The following is a 14,335-nucleotide window of genomic DNA, read 5'->3' as shown; positions in this document are numbered from 1 at the left end:
AGTAGCATAATCAATGTTCACTATATTGACTATTCTATTGAGAGTATAATTAGTAAAGCCAATTTATACCCTCCATCTGAAATGGTATGTTTTCTAATTTAGTGTCTCTTTCACAGTCAATTACTTTGGTGATTTAAGTCTGTTTAATTCCTGGGTTAGGGGAAGGGATAGCAACCCCTTCCTGTCAAAAATTTACCCTGCTACTAAAGTATCAAGAAACTTGCTGCCCTATGCGCCACTAGGCATGACATGGGTCTGAATGAATGATCAAACAAATTCCTTTTTTTTGTTAACAAAATGATTTGAAAAGTCATAAAGGATTTTTGACCATGGCCTGATTATGGCCTAATTATATGGAACAAGATGAGGTGATAAAATCTAATAAAATTATAAGAGTAATAAAAACTACGCAGGTTTGATGGCACATATCTAGCCTCCACCAGGCTCCGTGGATCGGTGGTCTAATTGTAGAAATTGGACAAATACTAGTAGTGTCAATAGTACGCTAGGAGAGTCAGCAGGCCAGAGGACTTATTCCATCACTGCCAACCGCGCAATACTTCTAGGCCAATTAAGTCCTACTAGGCTTTTATTCCTAACTTGGCCAAATTCCCCTCTTTCTATTCGGCCAGCCGGGAGTCTGGTAGAGACTGGCACATATCAAAAACTTTGCTACCAACCTTATTGTCTTTGGACAGAGAGGTCCTTCAAACATGACGGGACTGTGGCCTTGGGTGAACTTTCCCAATTTCTGTGCTGTGGTCATCAGTTTGGGGAGGGGCCCGTACCCCAGGTCCTTCACTTCCCTCACTCCATAGTGGTGGCAGAGGGCTGCTTCAATGGATGGTATCTGTGGTGACAACATGAAAGGAACAAAATAGACTGACATATATGTAATGTTAAGAGATAATGCAAATGGACTGGTCACATAAGACAAGATATGAAACCTGCATTGCTGCAATAATGAAAGTTTATGCTCGGAGGCCAATTGCAAGTACACGGTGGACATACATAGGAGACACACATGTGACAATGAATAGTGACAAACATTATTGTGAAAAGAGGCTAGTACTTGAATCCTTTATATATAGCAATAATAATAGCTTTCTTCTGAAGATTGGAAAGTTACACAAAGGAAAACAGACAATTACATTGTGCTACGTATACATTTGTATGGTAACCATTGTCAATATACTAACTTTTTCCTTCTACCTGCTATGGTAGTCATTACTAGAATATGAGAGGCCGAATAGACCAGAGGGATAACCTTCATCCCCATACAAAGTTTTCAACTACTATCAATTCGTGGAAGAGACATAACTTTCTAATGGAAGAGACTTGAGGGTCAAAGACAAATTAAATAAAATGGAGGGAATCCCATAAATTTCACACCAAATCTCTCTCAGATTGGTAGTCTTATGTTGGAATAATAATGAGATGGACATGCCCAAAAGGTGTTAAAAGCTTTTAAGAGGAAATTGCTGACTACAATTGTGGATAAGAGCGGATATATGTTTTGGCCTGTACGGAAAGATGGTGTTACTATGTATGATTGACCTGTACGTGGCGCCAATTGAAGGTAGAGTCAATTCTAAGTCGGCAAAAGGGTTTTCAGATAGGATTTGTATAGCCAGCATAACTGTCCTTTGGCGTAAAACAAACCAGCATTGCAGCTGGTTATATTACAAGTCGTCAAATCATATACAGCACAGTACAATAGAAGCGGCTCCATATGTGGGTACTGGATTAAGAAAAGGATTATTGTCGAAAAGACAGATGAGGTAACTTTGCGAAAAGTTGCAAAAAAATATCATTTATCAGAAAATAGCACTCGCTTCTGGAGTGAAATGCCCCTTTAATGTATTCCAAAACTGTTACTGGCTATTCAACTATTCTATTCTCTACCATTCACTCCCTCATTCTTACCATATCTGTGTGGGTGCTCCCATACTGTCTGATGAACTCCAGCACGTCCTGTCGTGAGGGATGGTAGGCACTCCCTCCACCCCCTGTGCTAACACCAGCCCCCAGGAGGCTGCCTCCAAAGTCCTCCAGGACCTAAAATAAAACACAACAATTTTTGACAAACAATATAGCAGTTTAGGAGGACTTTTGAAGTTCCCCTTTCTTGGAGACAGCAACTTTAAATTACAAGTCACATATCAGGGTGAAGCAAATCTAATATTACACAAGTCTATATGGGAGTTTGGTGGGGATTAGACTTAATGTAAAGTAACATTTTCTATATTTGGCCTAATAGAAACACCACAGATTTAAACCAACCTACATCTTGGGAAGTTTGAAATTCTAGCATTAGTCATACTTTTACGTATTATGCAATATCTACAAATGTAAGTTATAACAAATCGGAGAAAATAACAAAACAGTGACGCAGTGAACAAACCGGGCAGTGACGCAAGCTTGACACAAGTGCAGTGAGATACCAGCTTAAGTTTCCTTACCTGTGGATGGTGACTTAAGAAGGTGACGAAGCTACCATGGCCCATGGACAGGAAGTCCTGAAACTGAAACTTCTCAGCCAGTTTGGCCTCTATCCTGGCCAGGGTGGCTAAAGTAAGCGTACCTCCACACTTGTCAAGGTACTTCTGTAGCTCCTCCAGGATTGCGCCTGGGAAAAAACAACAATCATTTCCATTCTGTGATATTACATTTTTGCTTTGGGATAACCAATTTTCTTCTTGTGATTGTTTAACCAATATCAATGTCCTATGAGTCCAAACCAATGAACAGTGCTATATCTATGTCAATATCTATGACTAAGACATACTTTCAGGTGGGGAAGGCTTTCTGTTACTACTGCCTTGTTCATCCTCATCATCATCTTCCTCCTCTGAAGAGGAGCTGTCCCTGCCCCTGGCATCGTCTGGTAGGTCCAGCTTCCCACAGCACAGGGCAACCTGGAAAATCTTCTTAGCCAACGGGTTCCTCAACACCTGGGCACATACAAATACAGGATTACAAACTTATTCTAAGCTTGTGGGTGACAGCTGTAAGCGCTAGATTACTTTTTTTCTCTTTGCATTTGGAGAGTCAAAGAGATGTTATTCATTGTAGCAAACTTGAGTTAATCTAACAAAAGGAAGCAATGACATTTTTCTTGTCATACATTGCTCACAATGTTATAGACAGCTAATTCCCCCAAATGATTCCTTAAACCAGAAAGTGACCTTTTCAGTACATGACTATTTGTACATCAACAAAGATAACAGGCTTCAATGAAGCTAATGAAAAGCAATACGACACTAGTACCAAAAACCTGTCTTCTTCGTTCTTTCACCCTTTATAAAGAAATGTTAGAGGCATCTCAAACACTTCTTGCTGTACAGTTTGCATTAGCACCTTATTTTTTTCAGGCTTTTGGGCTTATAACTCACAGTCTTTGTCTATAACGTGTTTATCACCTGATGGAAGAAGTCATCTATGGTTCTCCTCATGCTAGGGTTGAACATCTCATAGCAGCATTCGTACACCTCCAACACCGCATCTGTGGCCGTGAGACTGGCATAGCGAAGTTTCCTCTCATGTCCATCTGATTAAACAATGAAGAGTTAAAATGAAAAGAAAACATATTACAGCTTGCTACATTTGTCTATGACTGCACATGGACTGACCAATGATAATGTGCTAGTCAACCTTTCATCCATAATATAGTAGTAGTGGGTCAAATCTACCTGATGAAGACCAAAGGTCTAACAAAAAATTTCAATCAGTGATTTTCTCTCATTTTGTATAATAAAATTTGTAGGTGCTTTTTTTTTCCAATTGACAACTGTCCATTAAGTACATGCTCACCACTCTCTGGGTCCGATGCCTGGAGAATTTTCCGTTTTATTTTAAACAGCTGCTGTTCAATCTCCTGCTCCATTTCTGCTGACAGCCTGGCTCGTACATTTGTGGTCACTTCCTTCTCATGGCGCTGGGCTGTCTTGATTACCTGATATAGACAAAATATGTCAGATGTCACTTTGCGCAATAAGTGGTAACATTTGGTCAGACCCACCATCATATACTAATATGCAACACTAATCCATATTGTAGCTATTTGCTAGTTATACAATTCATACTTAAGAATATATGTTAGTATGACCAGCCTTGCTCAGCCCTACTTACCACTTAATTACTTAATTACCAAAAACATCCTGTTTAACCTTCCAGGAACCTAAGGTAGCCCGTTTTCAACAGCTTTGTATTGGTTATGGAGTTAGTCATCAGGGAGAAGCTTAAACATTAAATGTAGAAAACTGGAAATGAATATGAGGTAGATACCAAATATGGACACAGACACATTTCTATGAAGTGTTCATTTCTATGAAATGTTCTTTATATTTATCTACCTATTTACATGAAGGGACTGAGGACAATACTTACAGATATACCAAGTGCCACACTGGATATTCTTATTCCCAGCTCATAAGGAGACTTGACGTCGTGTTCCTTCAACAGGAACTCCATAAAGTCTTCAAGTTTCACCTTCTGTCTCCAACCATGCACCGTCAGGTACTTCTTCAGGTCCTTGAGAACGTCTATCGTTGATATGTCTGGAATGTCTTCATCTGGAATGTTCTGTGGGAATTTGAACAGCTCGTACACCAGACTCTGCTTGGTGAGTGGTCCGAGGTTCAGCTCCGAAAAGGACTTCTTTGGCGGGAATAGATCAGCGAGGTGGTGCTTCAGTTCGTGGAGGGTAGCGATGGAACGTGTCATCACGAAGGCATGGATGTACGCGTTGACTTTGGACTGGCTTTTCTGTAGGTCATCGAGGGTGGGGATTTCTGTTGGTCTTCTTATGTTTAATTCTCCAAAACGGTTCACCTGTCAAAATATAAGATTTAAGGAAATTCTTAGCAATTTATCTAGCAATAATAAAAGTGATGACGTGTTATGATTCACAAGAAAAATGTCTTTAAAAATATGCTAGCTTATGTTCCATAAACATTCTGCTTATATCATATAAGGCATGTTTAATCCAATAGAAATCTCCCACAAATTTGTTCCCATACCATTACAAGCATCCATTACGATAAGTGAAGTATAACAAAGGAAAAGAAACTACCTGAAAATGTTGTTTCAGCATGTCAACCACTTTATCCACAGTGACAGCAGTCTTACTTTCTGCTAGTTTCAACACATAGTTAGCAGCTGCACTGTCCAAAGTCTTCATGTTGATGGGTTTTGCATTACCACCTGATGAGGAAAACACAAGAAATTTACAACACATGTTAGTTTGAATTATGTTACTCTCACCTCTCAAATAGAAGTACCCCCTGGAATAAAAGTACCCCCCGGACAAATCTTCAAAATTTAATAGAAGTACCCCCTGGAATAAAAGTACCCCCCGGAAAAATACAAAATTGACATGTAAACTGTGCCCATGCTACTTCAGTCGTAAGCAGGTAGGCTCTTTTTATTCATTTATACCTGAGTACCATATCAGTTAATTGTATAAATAATGAACAGAATAATTCCTATGTTATTGCACATATTTTCTTTATCTGAGATTCTGAGTGTCACAACATCAACAAAGATTATAATAAAAGTAAAAAATGAATGAAAATAAAAATTGAAGAAATAAAAACAGAACATTTCATTTATAATCATTGTTACAAAATAACATTTTGAAGAAACATTCCAACTTAGTAGAATACCATATTTTATTCACCACTTGTGCTATTTTCAATGTTGCAGAAACCAAGGAGGCATAGACACTGCCCCCTATTAAAAGATAGCGGTACTGCAGAAAATATTCATTCTCTCGCGCATTACCGCGAGATTCGGCGTGGATTGATAAATCCAACATGGCGGATGTTTTCGAGCCGATTGAACGCTGTGCTTTATTTTGGAAGGATTTTTTTGTTGCTGGAACATTAAAACAAGTTGACTACGGGTGAAAAATAGTGGAAAAGTATTGGTAACTTTTTAGTTTGTTTGGTTGGTGGTTAATTTCTGTGTTTTGATCGAGAATTTACGGATCTGAGTGACTGTGTGTGAAGCATGTGTTTGAGCTCGGCCTATGGACCTTGATGTTTGGCAATGTTTTCGTCTTCGTTCAGCGCAAATTTCAAGATTTTTGGAAGGTTAAATATGGTCTAAAACAAAAAGGATATATGTGAGTGCAGTACCGAATCACTTATTTTTGGACATGAACCGAAAAGTTTTTGCAAATCCAGCACCGATCCGGCGTACTGGTACGCATCCCTAGTTAAGATGTTTTGGTCATACCGCTAGCGGCAGGGAAATCCGCGCTGCCTCGTCCGAAAAATAGTGAATTTTAAGCAAAAATACAGCGGAAATATGGGCAGAAAATACCAAAGTTTCAATATTTTTGGGGTCCCTGGTTAGTAAAGAAAGCCCCAATTTGAAAAAAAAATAAACGTACCGTCTAAAATAAGGACGTACCGAGTGGATTTTGAGGCGGAAAAAAATAAACGTACCGGTACGTTTATTTGAGAGGTGAGAGTAAATGTATATCTTATGTATTTGTACGTGTACATGTATGTGATTTTAGTCAAGTAACAATTGTACTAGACATGACAAATAATGAAAATCAAACAAGGTTTTTAAAATTACTATTCCTGTAGCATGATGTCAGTTCAAACACATAGTTAATAAAAGTTTCTTAACATTTGCTGTTTAACTGATCTCCACCCCTGATCAATGCCATGTCCTATGGATTTACAACTTGTTCGTCCGTCGGCGTCGACGATGACCAAGGCATCACGTGTCTCGTCAGGATTTGTGAGTCCTGCTGTGGCTGATGAGTCCAATACGAGCTCTGAAGGTTCTGCCACAGACAGGACACAGGTGGGTTGCTGAAGTAGTAGTAGATGGTGTGGGAACGGCTCTGGACGCTCGCTGTCTAACAGCATCATCGATTCTGTTCTGTTCGTGAAGTATGGATTATACAAGGAGGAAAAGAAGTAAAACTAAATATTATGATGCTGTTATTCCTACCGCTGCTTCCCCTTCTGCCTGAGGATCCTGGTGTGCGTGTGTACGCAGGCGTGTGAGGCTGGGGGCGGGAGGGGGGCGGCGTCACAAACTGGTGCTGCATTGGCAAGGGAGAAAATCTGCAACAGAACAAAAAATCATAATCAGTCAGCTATATATAACTGTTATATAACAGTTTTAACAATTCATGGCAATATTCCTCCTGTATGTATGTTGATGGCATTGCTACCCCTATGGCCAGTGAAGATATGGGACCGGTGCGGTGAGGTGAGATGCATACCTTCTGTATCCATTTTGTTTTAGAATCATTTTACAGTAGGATAAAGAGTTAAGTTAAAGTTAAAGTTAAAGTTTGCCCATGCATCTACAGACGCGTAGGGTGGCGCCCATCCCCACTTCGAAGCCCTTGGGCCACACATGTGCAAGCCACTACAGCAGGGGGCTGGTCCGCTGGTAGTGATGTGTGTTTAACTTCCATACTCTTCCTCATTTGTGCTGAGTGCTAAGCAGAGAAAGCAGCATGTACCATTTTTAGAGTCTTTGGTATGACTCGGCCGGGGATCGAACTCACGACCTACCGAATGCAAGGCGAACACTCTACCCACTAGGCCATTGCACCGGTTAAAGAGGGTAAAGGATAAAGAGGGCATTGCCAATGTCTAGCACACATTGATAGTTTACTGGTCTTATGTTACATAGAAAATGTAAATCCTATGTTTAACATCAGCAATAAAGAAATGAAACAGCTACACTTATCTCATTCCGAGAATCCTTGTAAAAAATGTAAGATAAACTATGACAGTTCAGCTACCTTGCCCTCCTGTCTCTCTTCTTGCCCCCGCTGTTGCCCCCGCTGCCATGCTCCATCAGACCTGGCTGTGTGGGGTCGTACTCCTCTACATCATCAGCCTGGGAGATGCCTGGTGTTGGCAGGTAGTTGGTCCGGCCGGGCGGACCACTCAAGTTCCTGTCCCTGGCAACATAGGAAGTGGTCATAGGTTGAGACATGAATTGATCATACAAAATTCTGAGGTAAACTGTGAAAAAAAATCAGTTCCCTTACCAGTCAGAAAAAAAAGGAAAAAATAAATGGTACCATAGCTAGGCAGATACTTATTTGGAGGTGAACTGTAAAAATGTAATTCTCTTGAGTAATTATTTAATAATAGTAATACTATGTTACCTGTAAGGGTCATATCCTCTGCCAGGATAGTTGAGCATCTGGCCACTATAATGGCCAAACTGTGAGATCAAACAGGAAAAAAATAACTGTTACTCTTTATGAAACTGCAGTACATCAGAGATTTGGTACATGTAAAAAGAGACAAAACAAAATGAGGCATTATTTTGGCAGCAACCCTAACCCAACAAAGTAATTTACGACAAGTTACTTTTGTTAAATTGTCCAGGTACGGGTACAGGTACAGGAGGGCTCGAAATACACTTTTCAGTCAACTTGCACCTGTGCAAGTTAAGCCAAAGGTAACTTGCACCAAAAGAAACTTACTTGCACAACCCAAAATAGTGAACTGTTAACCCCTTATCTCCTCTTCTGAAAATTTGCAAATGTACGTGAGTAAATGGGGATACATACCTGTAAAGACCACATGTTTGGATATTTGAACATTTTTCTGTTTCATTAAAACTGTGAATTTAGCCTCAATTAAAGACAATTCAATGTCTACAACTCGATAAGATCCATAGATTTCTTCTGGACTCTTAGAGTGACATCCATCACAGTAACTATTCTTAAGCATCTCCAGAATGAAGTGGTAGAACAACTCAATACAATACACATAACTGGAAAAACCAGTTGAACATTTTAAAGTCACTAATTAGTATGCAAATGTAACTCATATGCAAATCAAGGTAAGACGGCTCTGTTTGTATATATACATGTATGTTTGTGTATATATTTGCGTTTGTTTATATATGTTTCATTGTTTCATATGAACCCTGGTAGACTAGCCCTAAATAGGGCTAAAGGGTATCGGAATAAAGGAATAAAGGAAAGGAACAGCACCATAGGAATCATTAGCATTGTAGAGATGGATTTGTCTAAAAAAAGTAGTTTCCCTGGATGTCTAACCAAATTTAGAAATAACAAATTTAGGCTTTTTTTTATTCAGTGTTATTTTCAATGACAGACAATATTCTCGGTGTGTCTAAGCTTTTTCTAATGTCAGGTATTAGAGGACAAAAGTAACTTGCACTGGTGCAAGTTTGGTCTAAACTTACTTGCACCACACCAATTTTACTTGCACAAACTTGCATATGCATGTGGTATTTCCAGCCCTGGTTACAGGTACAGGTCAGGACTTCAGTATAATGTAAACACGTGTGAACAAGTCTCTATCGAGGTCATCGGAATGTACCAATTGCCCAAAGGGGGGGTGACAGGCTCTACCTTGGAATGTTACACTGGTGTCCATTGTTAGCCACGGCAACTGTAGCTGGAGTTATCATATAACCCCTAACTGTTGGGATATAAGACGGGTAACAACAGTCCCAACGCAGCTAGACCTATACCTAACCTCCATTCCAACACCTTTACCTGACGCACGAAGCCCTAAATGAGAAACTCCAAAAGACAATACACCTTTCTCACGCGGCAGCCATGATAGATCTAAAACGAGTTCAATGCGGCAAACAAAAGGCTGTCCATCATAATTAGCAGTTCAACCAATGATAGCCTGCCAATTAGGAAAGCGACCAATAAGTGAATGGCTGCAAATCCGTCAAAAATTTGCATTATTATGTTTTTATTTTGCATCTCTTAAGGAACTATGGGGTCAGTCTACACTACTCTAAATTGCTACATCTTTCGGTGCTTAACACTTCTTGTAATATTTATTATTCTATCTTATATCATGAAAATTTGTGTGGTTTGGGGGAAAACTAAATGGGACCTGATTTTAGAAATAAGTTTTGTCTGTTTGCCTCATTGACCTCGTCTTCGATATATCATGGCCGCCGCGTGAGAAAGGTGTATAAGCCCTCTCACAGAGATCAGAACGCAAGTGAGGCGACAGGAATTCTAGATAATTTGTGAAAGGTAAAGTCCCCATAAAAGAAAACAGTCCTCGTCTCAACCATTGTTTCGTTTTGCATAACAATATCCAGACGGGTTTTGTTATCTTTTACAGGAACTTTACCTTTGACATATTACCTAGAAGAATTCCTGTCGCTGAACATGAGTTCTGATCTCTGTGAGACTCAGGGAGGGATTTTACTTGACATCTTACCCCTTGGTTGTTCCTGAACCTCTTCTGCTGGGGACTGTGCTGTGTATCCTCCAGACTGGGCCACTCCCCACTGAAGTCTCCCCCGACCATGGGGGGCACATTGGGGGAGGCTCCCTGGGGACTCTCACACTCCCAGGGTCTGGGGCGGCCTCTGCCCTGCCCTCCTCCTTTTCCTCTTCCCTTTCCTCTTGCTTTTGACTGATCCATTTTCAAATCAGCCTACGGGTGATAGAATCCTTTGTGGTTCAAGCAACACAATGAAAGGTCGTCAAAATTTGAGTACGAGGTGACTAACGTACGGCTCTGTTAGAAATCGTTATAGAGAATATATTCTTAGGCAAAGTTGCTTACAAGATAGCTTAGCGATATCCATGGGTTCTAAGCTTCAGCGGCGGAGCGAAACTCTTGTACTTTTAATGACTTCAGTTTGACAAAGCGCCATGTATCTCCGATAAACTGAAGGTTATACTTAGTAGAAGAGCCCGCCCTATAAAGGTTACCTGATTTTCAGCTGTAAGGGTTGATTGTGAAGCTTCCAATCTTCGATCTCGATTTGTGCTTCTTCACTGGGTAATCTATTTCCGCATGAACGTAAAAGGAATTTTCACTGCGTACCGAAACCTTTCCTTTTACCGATTCCATGAGATCACCGAAACTACGCGCGATCATGCACGCCGGTGTTTGTCAACAGAAACCGGAAATAGTAACCTTTGACCTGAGTGTCTCACACTGGTGTTAGTGGTCTTCACAAATTATCTTTAAAATTCTAGGATGGACTTTACCACTTTTTAATTCTATGAAACTATCTTGAACAGTGAAAAGTCTAAGGTGGTTGTACAATCATCTTTGTTGAACGTTTTTATTGTATTGATAGTGCGGTGTCAATAGCGACTGTCGGTTATGTTGCGATACTATTTGTGTAATAAATCGTGTCCTGGTTTGACCTTTTTCTTCGGCGGGAAATTTTGATGCATTGCCATTGGACCGTCGTAAAGGGGTGGACTGGGAGGGATCGGATTGGGATCATGTTTGATTCCATGTCGGTGACTTGAAACAAAAACAGCAAATAAAACTTAATAGCTCCACACGGCAAAGGTATTGATAGTTTACATCATGATAGGTTACAGCTCAGCTCAAAATTCTTGAATCGTGCAAGTGGAACTACCGTCAGCACCAAGGACATGGAACACAGCATGAATCATCATGAAATTACATTAGTTCTTGTCAGTTTGGGATATTCAAGGGAGTTCACCTGATGTGTTGATAGGTACCTTTAAAATTATGTGGAGCCCACCCGACTTTTGTTTTTCAATAAAACATGTTAACAGTAAATGCTCAGTTAAGGCCAACAATAAAATCAGTGTTAATGATAGAAAGCCTTTATTTATACTGGCAAATCATAATGGAAAAAAACATAATGTGTCTATAGCTATTATTTAAAACGTGTCTTTATTACACTAGTTGGTTAAAACATTAGCTAACAGTCAATGCATTTTCCAGGGTGTATTCATCACGGCATTTTATGAGTATGAGCCTCTAAATGTATTCAGCGTATTGTTATTGTTAACGTTATATATGCAAATAAAAGGTAACGCCACCATTCGTTCTACATAGGGCACCTGAGTACTAGTATATCAATAAAGAAAACTGTATCCGTATATAACTTGCACCCTCAGTTGCAATATAAACACTAATGGCAACAGATTATTATAGATTGATTACGTATGCCTTTATCTAGTGTTAAAGTATGCTGTCGATTGTTTACTATTAATTAGATATTAGACACGGCAATTCCGGACAAAAGCAAATGTATAACGTTGAGTAGTACAAAACAGTGCATAATCTGCACACCTTTAACGTGAATAGGGCAACATAATGTTATATCAGGTGAATTAATTTAATGCAGTAACGTTAGTATTGTTTTATTTACATACAAAGATATTCATCCTACAACCGTATAAATACTGAAATAGATATTAAGTTCAAGCACATTTATCACCTATCAGTAGTATAGTAGCGACAGAATGAGTCCCATTATTCAGGTGCAAGCAGGCGCAGGTCAAAGGTCATCGCCTGCTGATATAATGTATTCAGGCGCAGGTCAGAGGTCAGATATGATGTATTCAGGCGCAGGTCAGAGGTCAGATATGATGTATTCAGGTGCAGTAGGTCAGAGGTCAGATATGATTTATTCAGGCGGCGCAGGTCAGGGGTCAGATATCATATATTCAGGCGGAGCAAGGTAACTATGACAACCCCACCCCACCCCAAATGAACCTCCCCCTCTCCAATCGTGAATGACATGCCCTTATTTGGCCTGGTTCTAAGTCTCTATCGTATAAAATAAAGATGACAATGACCGTTTGATTTTTACCGTTCTTTTATTCTGTACTTTCAAAAGTCAGCATCCAACGTGAACTTCTGTTGTTCAGAGGAGGACATCACCCCCATCTTCTGATACTCTCCCACCTTCTTCTCAAAGAAGTTGGTCTTTCCCTCCAGAGAAATGTTCTCCATGAAGTCAAAGGGGTTCTCGCTGTTGTAAAGCTTACTGCACATGAGTTCTCCCAGCAGCCTATCTGCGACAAACTCGATGTACTGTTTCATCAGGTCTTGATTCATCCCAATCAGCTTCACAGGAAGAGCTTCCGTCAGGAACTCTTGCTCAATCTTAACAGCATCGTCGATAATCTGGTGAATGCGATCCTCACTAGGCTTATTGATCAGATAGCTGACCATAAGACAGGCAAAGTCGGTGTGCAGACCCTCGTCTCTACTGATCAGCTCATTAGAGAAAGTCAGCCCTGGCATAAGTCCTCTTTTCCTCAACCAGAAAATTGCTGCGAAGGCCCCGGAGAAAAATATCCCTTCCACAGCGGCAAAGGCAACCACACGATCCCCAAAAGTGCTTTTCTCGTCTCCGGTCCACTTTAGGGCCCAGTCAGCCCTCTTCTTTACACAAGGTATGGTCTCAATGGCACTGAACAGATGCTCTCTCTCATGCGGATCCTTCACGTAGGTGTCGATTAAGAGACTGTACATTTCAGAATGGAGTACATGCAGTAACTCATTGCTTTGGAGTAGCTATACGTGTTGCTCCGGAGTAAAAAAAACTGCTCCGGAGTAAAATAAACTGCTCCGGAGTAAAATAAAACTGCTACGGAGTAAAATAAAACTGCTCCGGAGTAAATGAGTAAGTATATTTGTTATAGGTAAGCATATTTGTCATGTACGTACGAACATATGCCATCTATTTGTACATGCAGGAAATCATTGCTTTGTAGTAGCCTTGTACGTGTCTGTTATGTAGGCATATATCAACACAACACAAAAGACACTTGTGTACGGTGATCCTGTTTCTTAACACTTTACTATCACTTGACGGCGATCAAAATTGTATTAAGGAATTCATAAGCAATGCACATGTCGTCTTATATGTCAGAAATAGTACATGTATCACATTAGGAAAGAAAAATTGTACTGCAAGCGATATGGCGACCTCACATTACTTCAGGACGAGGTAACCATATTTTTTCATCAATGTCTGTTCTGGGACCCAGTTCTTGCTGTGTACAATCTCATTACTGTAACGAGGCAACGCAGCGAACTCTATCAGATAAAACTTTTTGCCAGCGCGCCTCGTCTGTTTGATGACACGTTGAGGAACATCGCCTGGCTGGTGAGGTAGTGCGATGGACCAGTCTCGATAGAGTGTCCACTCCTCCTCGTCACCGCTGTGGTAGCCGCTGTCGTAGCCGGTACGTTCACTTTCATCAGATGATTCCGTCCCGGAGGACACATCTGTCCCTGTATCACTCTCGGAACCACTTTGATTGCTGTCGGTTTCTGATGTGGAGTCTCCCTGCTCGGAGCCCATCACAGATTCGGCGTCTGAGACGCTTTCTTCATCTTGTGACGCCGTCGAATCCCCATCTTCGGAACCAACCGTGTCCGTGTCGTGTTCAGATGACACGTCGGAGTCGTCAAAAACATCGCGCTCTCGGTAAGAGCCCGTCTCGGCATCAACGACGACTTCTCCCGAGGCAACACCTGACTTGTCTCGGTGTTTTCTTTCCAGATGACGCTCGAGAGTGTCGAGCTAGGTATTCAATCCAAAGCCG

General features: G+C 40.6%; 3 protein-coding genes across 5 annotated transcripts in view; all 3 read right to left on the bottom strand.

Annotated features, from left to right (window-relative positions):
• LOC118425523 (protein NO VEIN-like) overlaps positions 1–10,924 on the bottom strand; it is a 54,265-nt gene extending 43,341 nt beyond the window's left edge. The window contains exons 1-13 of one of the 3 annotated variants that reach the window (XM_035834416.1): positions 10,715–10,924; positions 10,215–10,450; positions 8,153–8,211; positions 7,781–7,942; positions 6,973–7,088; positions 5,075–5,205; positions 4,390–4,833; positions 3,814–3,955; positions 3,423–3,550; positions 2,789–2,954; positions 2,463–2,629; positions 1,927–2,058; positions 681–850 (exon numbers count right to left, since the gene is read on the bottom strand). In XM_035834416.1, the coding sequence (XP_035690309.1) occupies positions 681–850; positions 1,927–2,058; positions 2,463–2,629; positions 2,789–2,954; positions 3,423–3,550; positions 3,814–3,955; positions 4,390–4,833; positions 5,075–5,205; positions 6,973–7,088; positions 7,781–7,942; positions 8,153–8,211; positions 10,215–10,421 (2,024 nt within the window). In that variant the 5' untranslated portion in view covers positions 10,422–10,450; positions 10,715–10,924. Of the gene's footprint in view, positions 1–680; positions 851–1,926; positions 2,059–2,462; positions 2,630–2,788; positions 2,955–3,422; positions 3,551–3,813; positions 3,956–4,389; positions 4,834–5,074; positions 5,206–6,972; positions 7,089–7,780; positions 7,943–8,152; positions 8,212–8,563; positions 8,596–10,214; positions 10,451–10,714 lie in introns of those variants that run through there. The other 2 variants (XM_035834417.1, XM_035834418.1) reach the window with 2 other exon arrangements.
• Positions 10,925–11,575: 651 nt separating this feature from the next.
• Positions 11,576–14,335, bottom strand: part of LOC118426148 (receptor-type tyrosine-protein phosphatase beta-like) — a 34,618-nt gene continuing 31,858 nt past the window's right edge. The window contains exon 15 of the mRNA XM_035835410.1: positions 11,576–12,213. The gene's annotated coding sequence lies outside the window, so the exon portion shown is untranslated. The remainder of the gene's footprint in view (positions 12,214–14,335) is intronic.
• LOC118426150 (ribonucleoside-diphosphate reductase small chain-like) lies at positions 12,516–14,207 on the bottom strand. Its single transcript, XM_035835411.1, has 2 exons — positions 14,161–14,207; positions 12,516–13,287 (listed from the first exon to the last, which is right to left on the bottom strand). Exons 1-2 carry the CDS (start codon positions 14,205–14,207, stop codon positions 12,609–12,611), a joined length of 726 nt encoding a protein of 241 aa, XP_035691304.1. The 3' UTR covers positions 12,516–12,608.

This window comes from Branchiostoma floridae, chromosome 11 (assembly GCF_000003815.2).
Source record: "Branchiostoma floridae strain S238N-H82 chromosome 11, Bfl_VNyyK, whole genome shotgun sequence".
NCBI classification, from domain to species: Eukaryota; Metazoa; Chordata; class Leptocardii; order Amphioxiformes; family Branchiostomatidae; genus Branchiostoma; species Branchiostoma floridae.
The sequence above is the reverse complement of the archived record's forward strand: the minus strand, read 5'-3'. Positions and strand labels throughout refer to the sequence as shown.

Coding starts and splice junctions, on each gene's coding strand:
- LOC118426150 (XM_035835411.1), bottom strand. CDS start 14,207: ATGTTTTTGACGACTCCGACGTGTCATCTGAACACGACACGGACACG. Junction 13,288..14,160: donor CTGAACACGACACGGACACG/GTTGGTTCCGAA, acceptor GCTACTCCAAAG/CAATGAGTTACTGCATGTAC.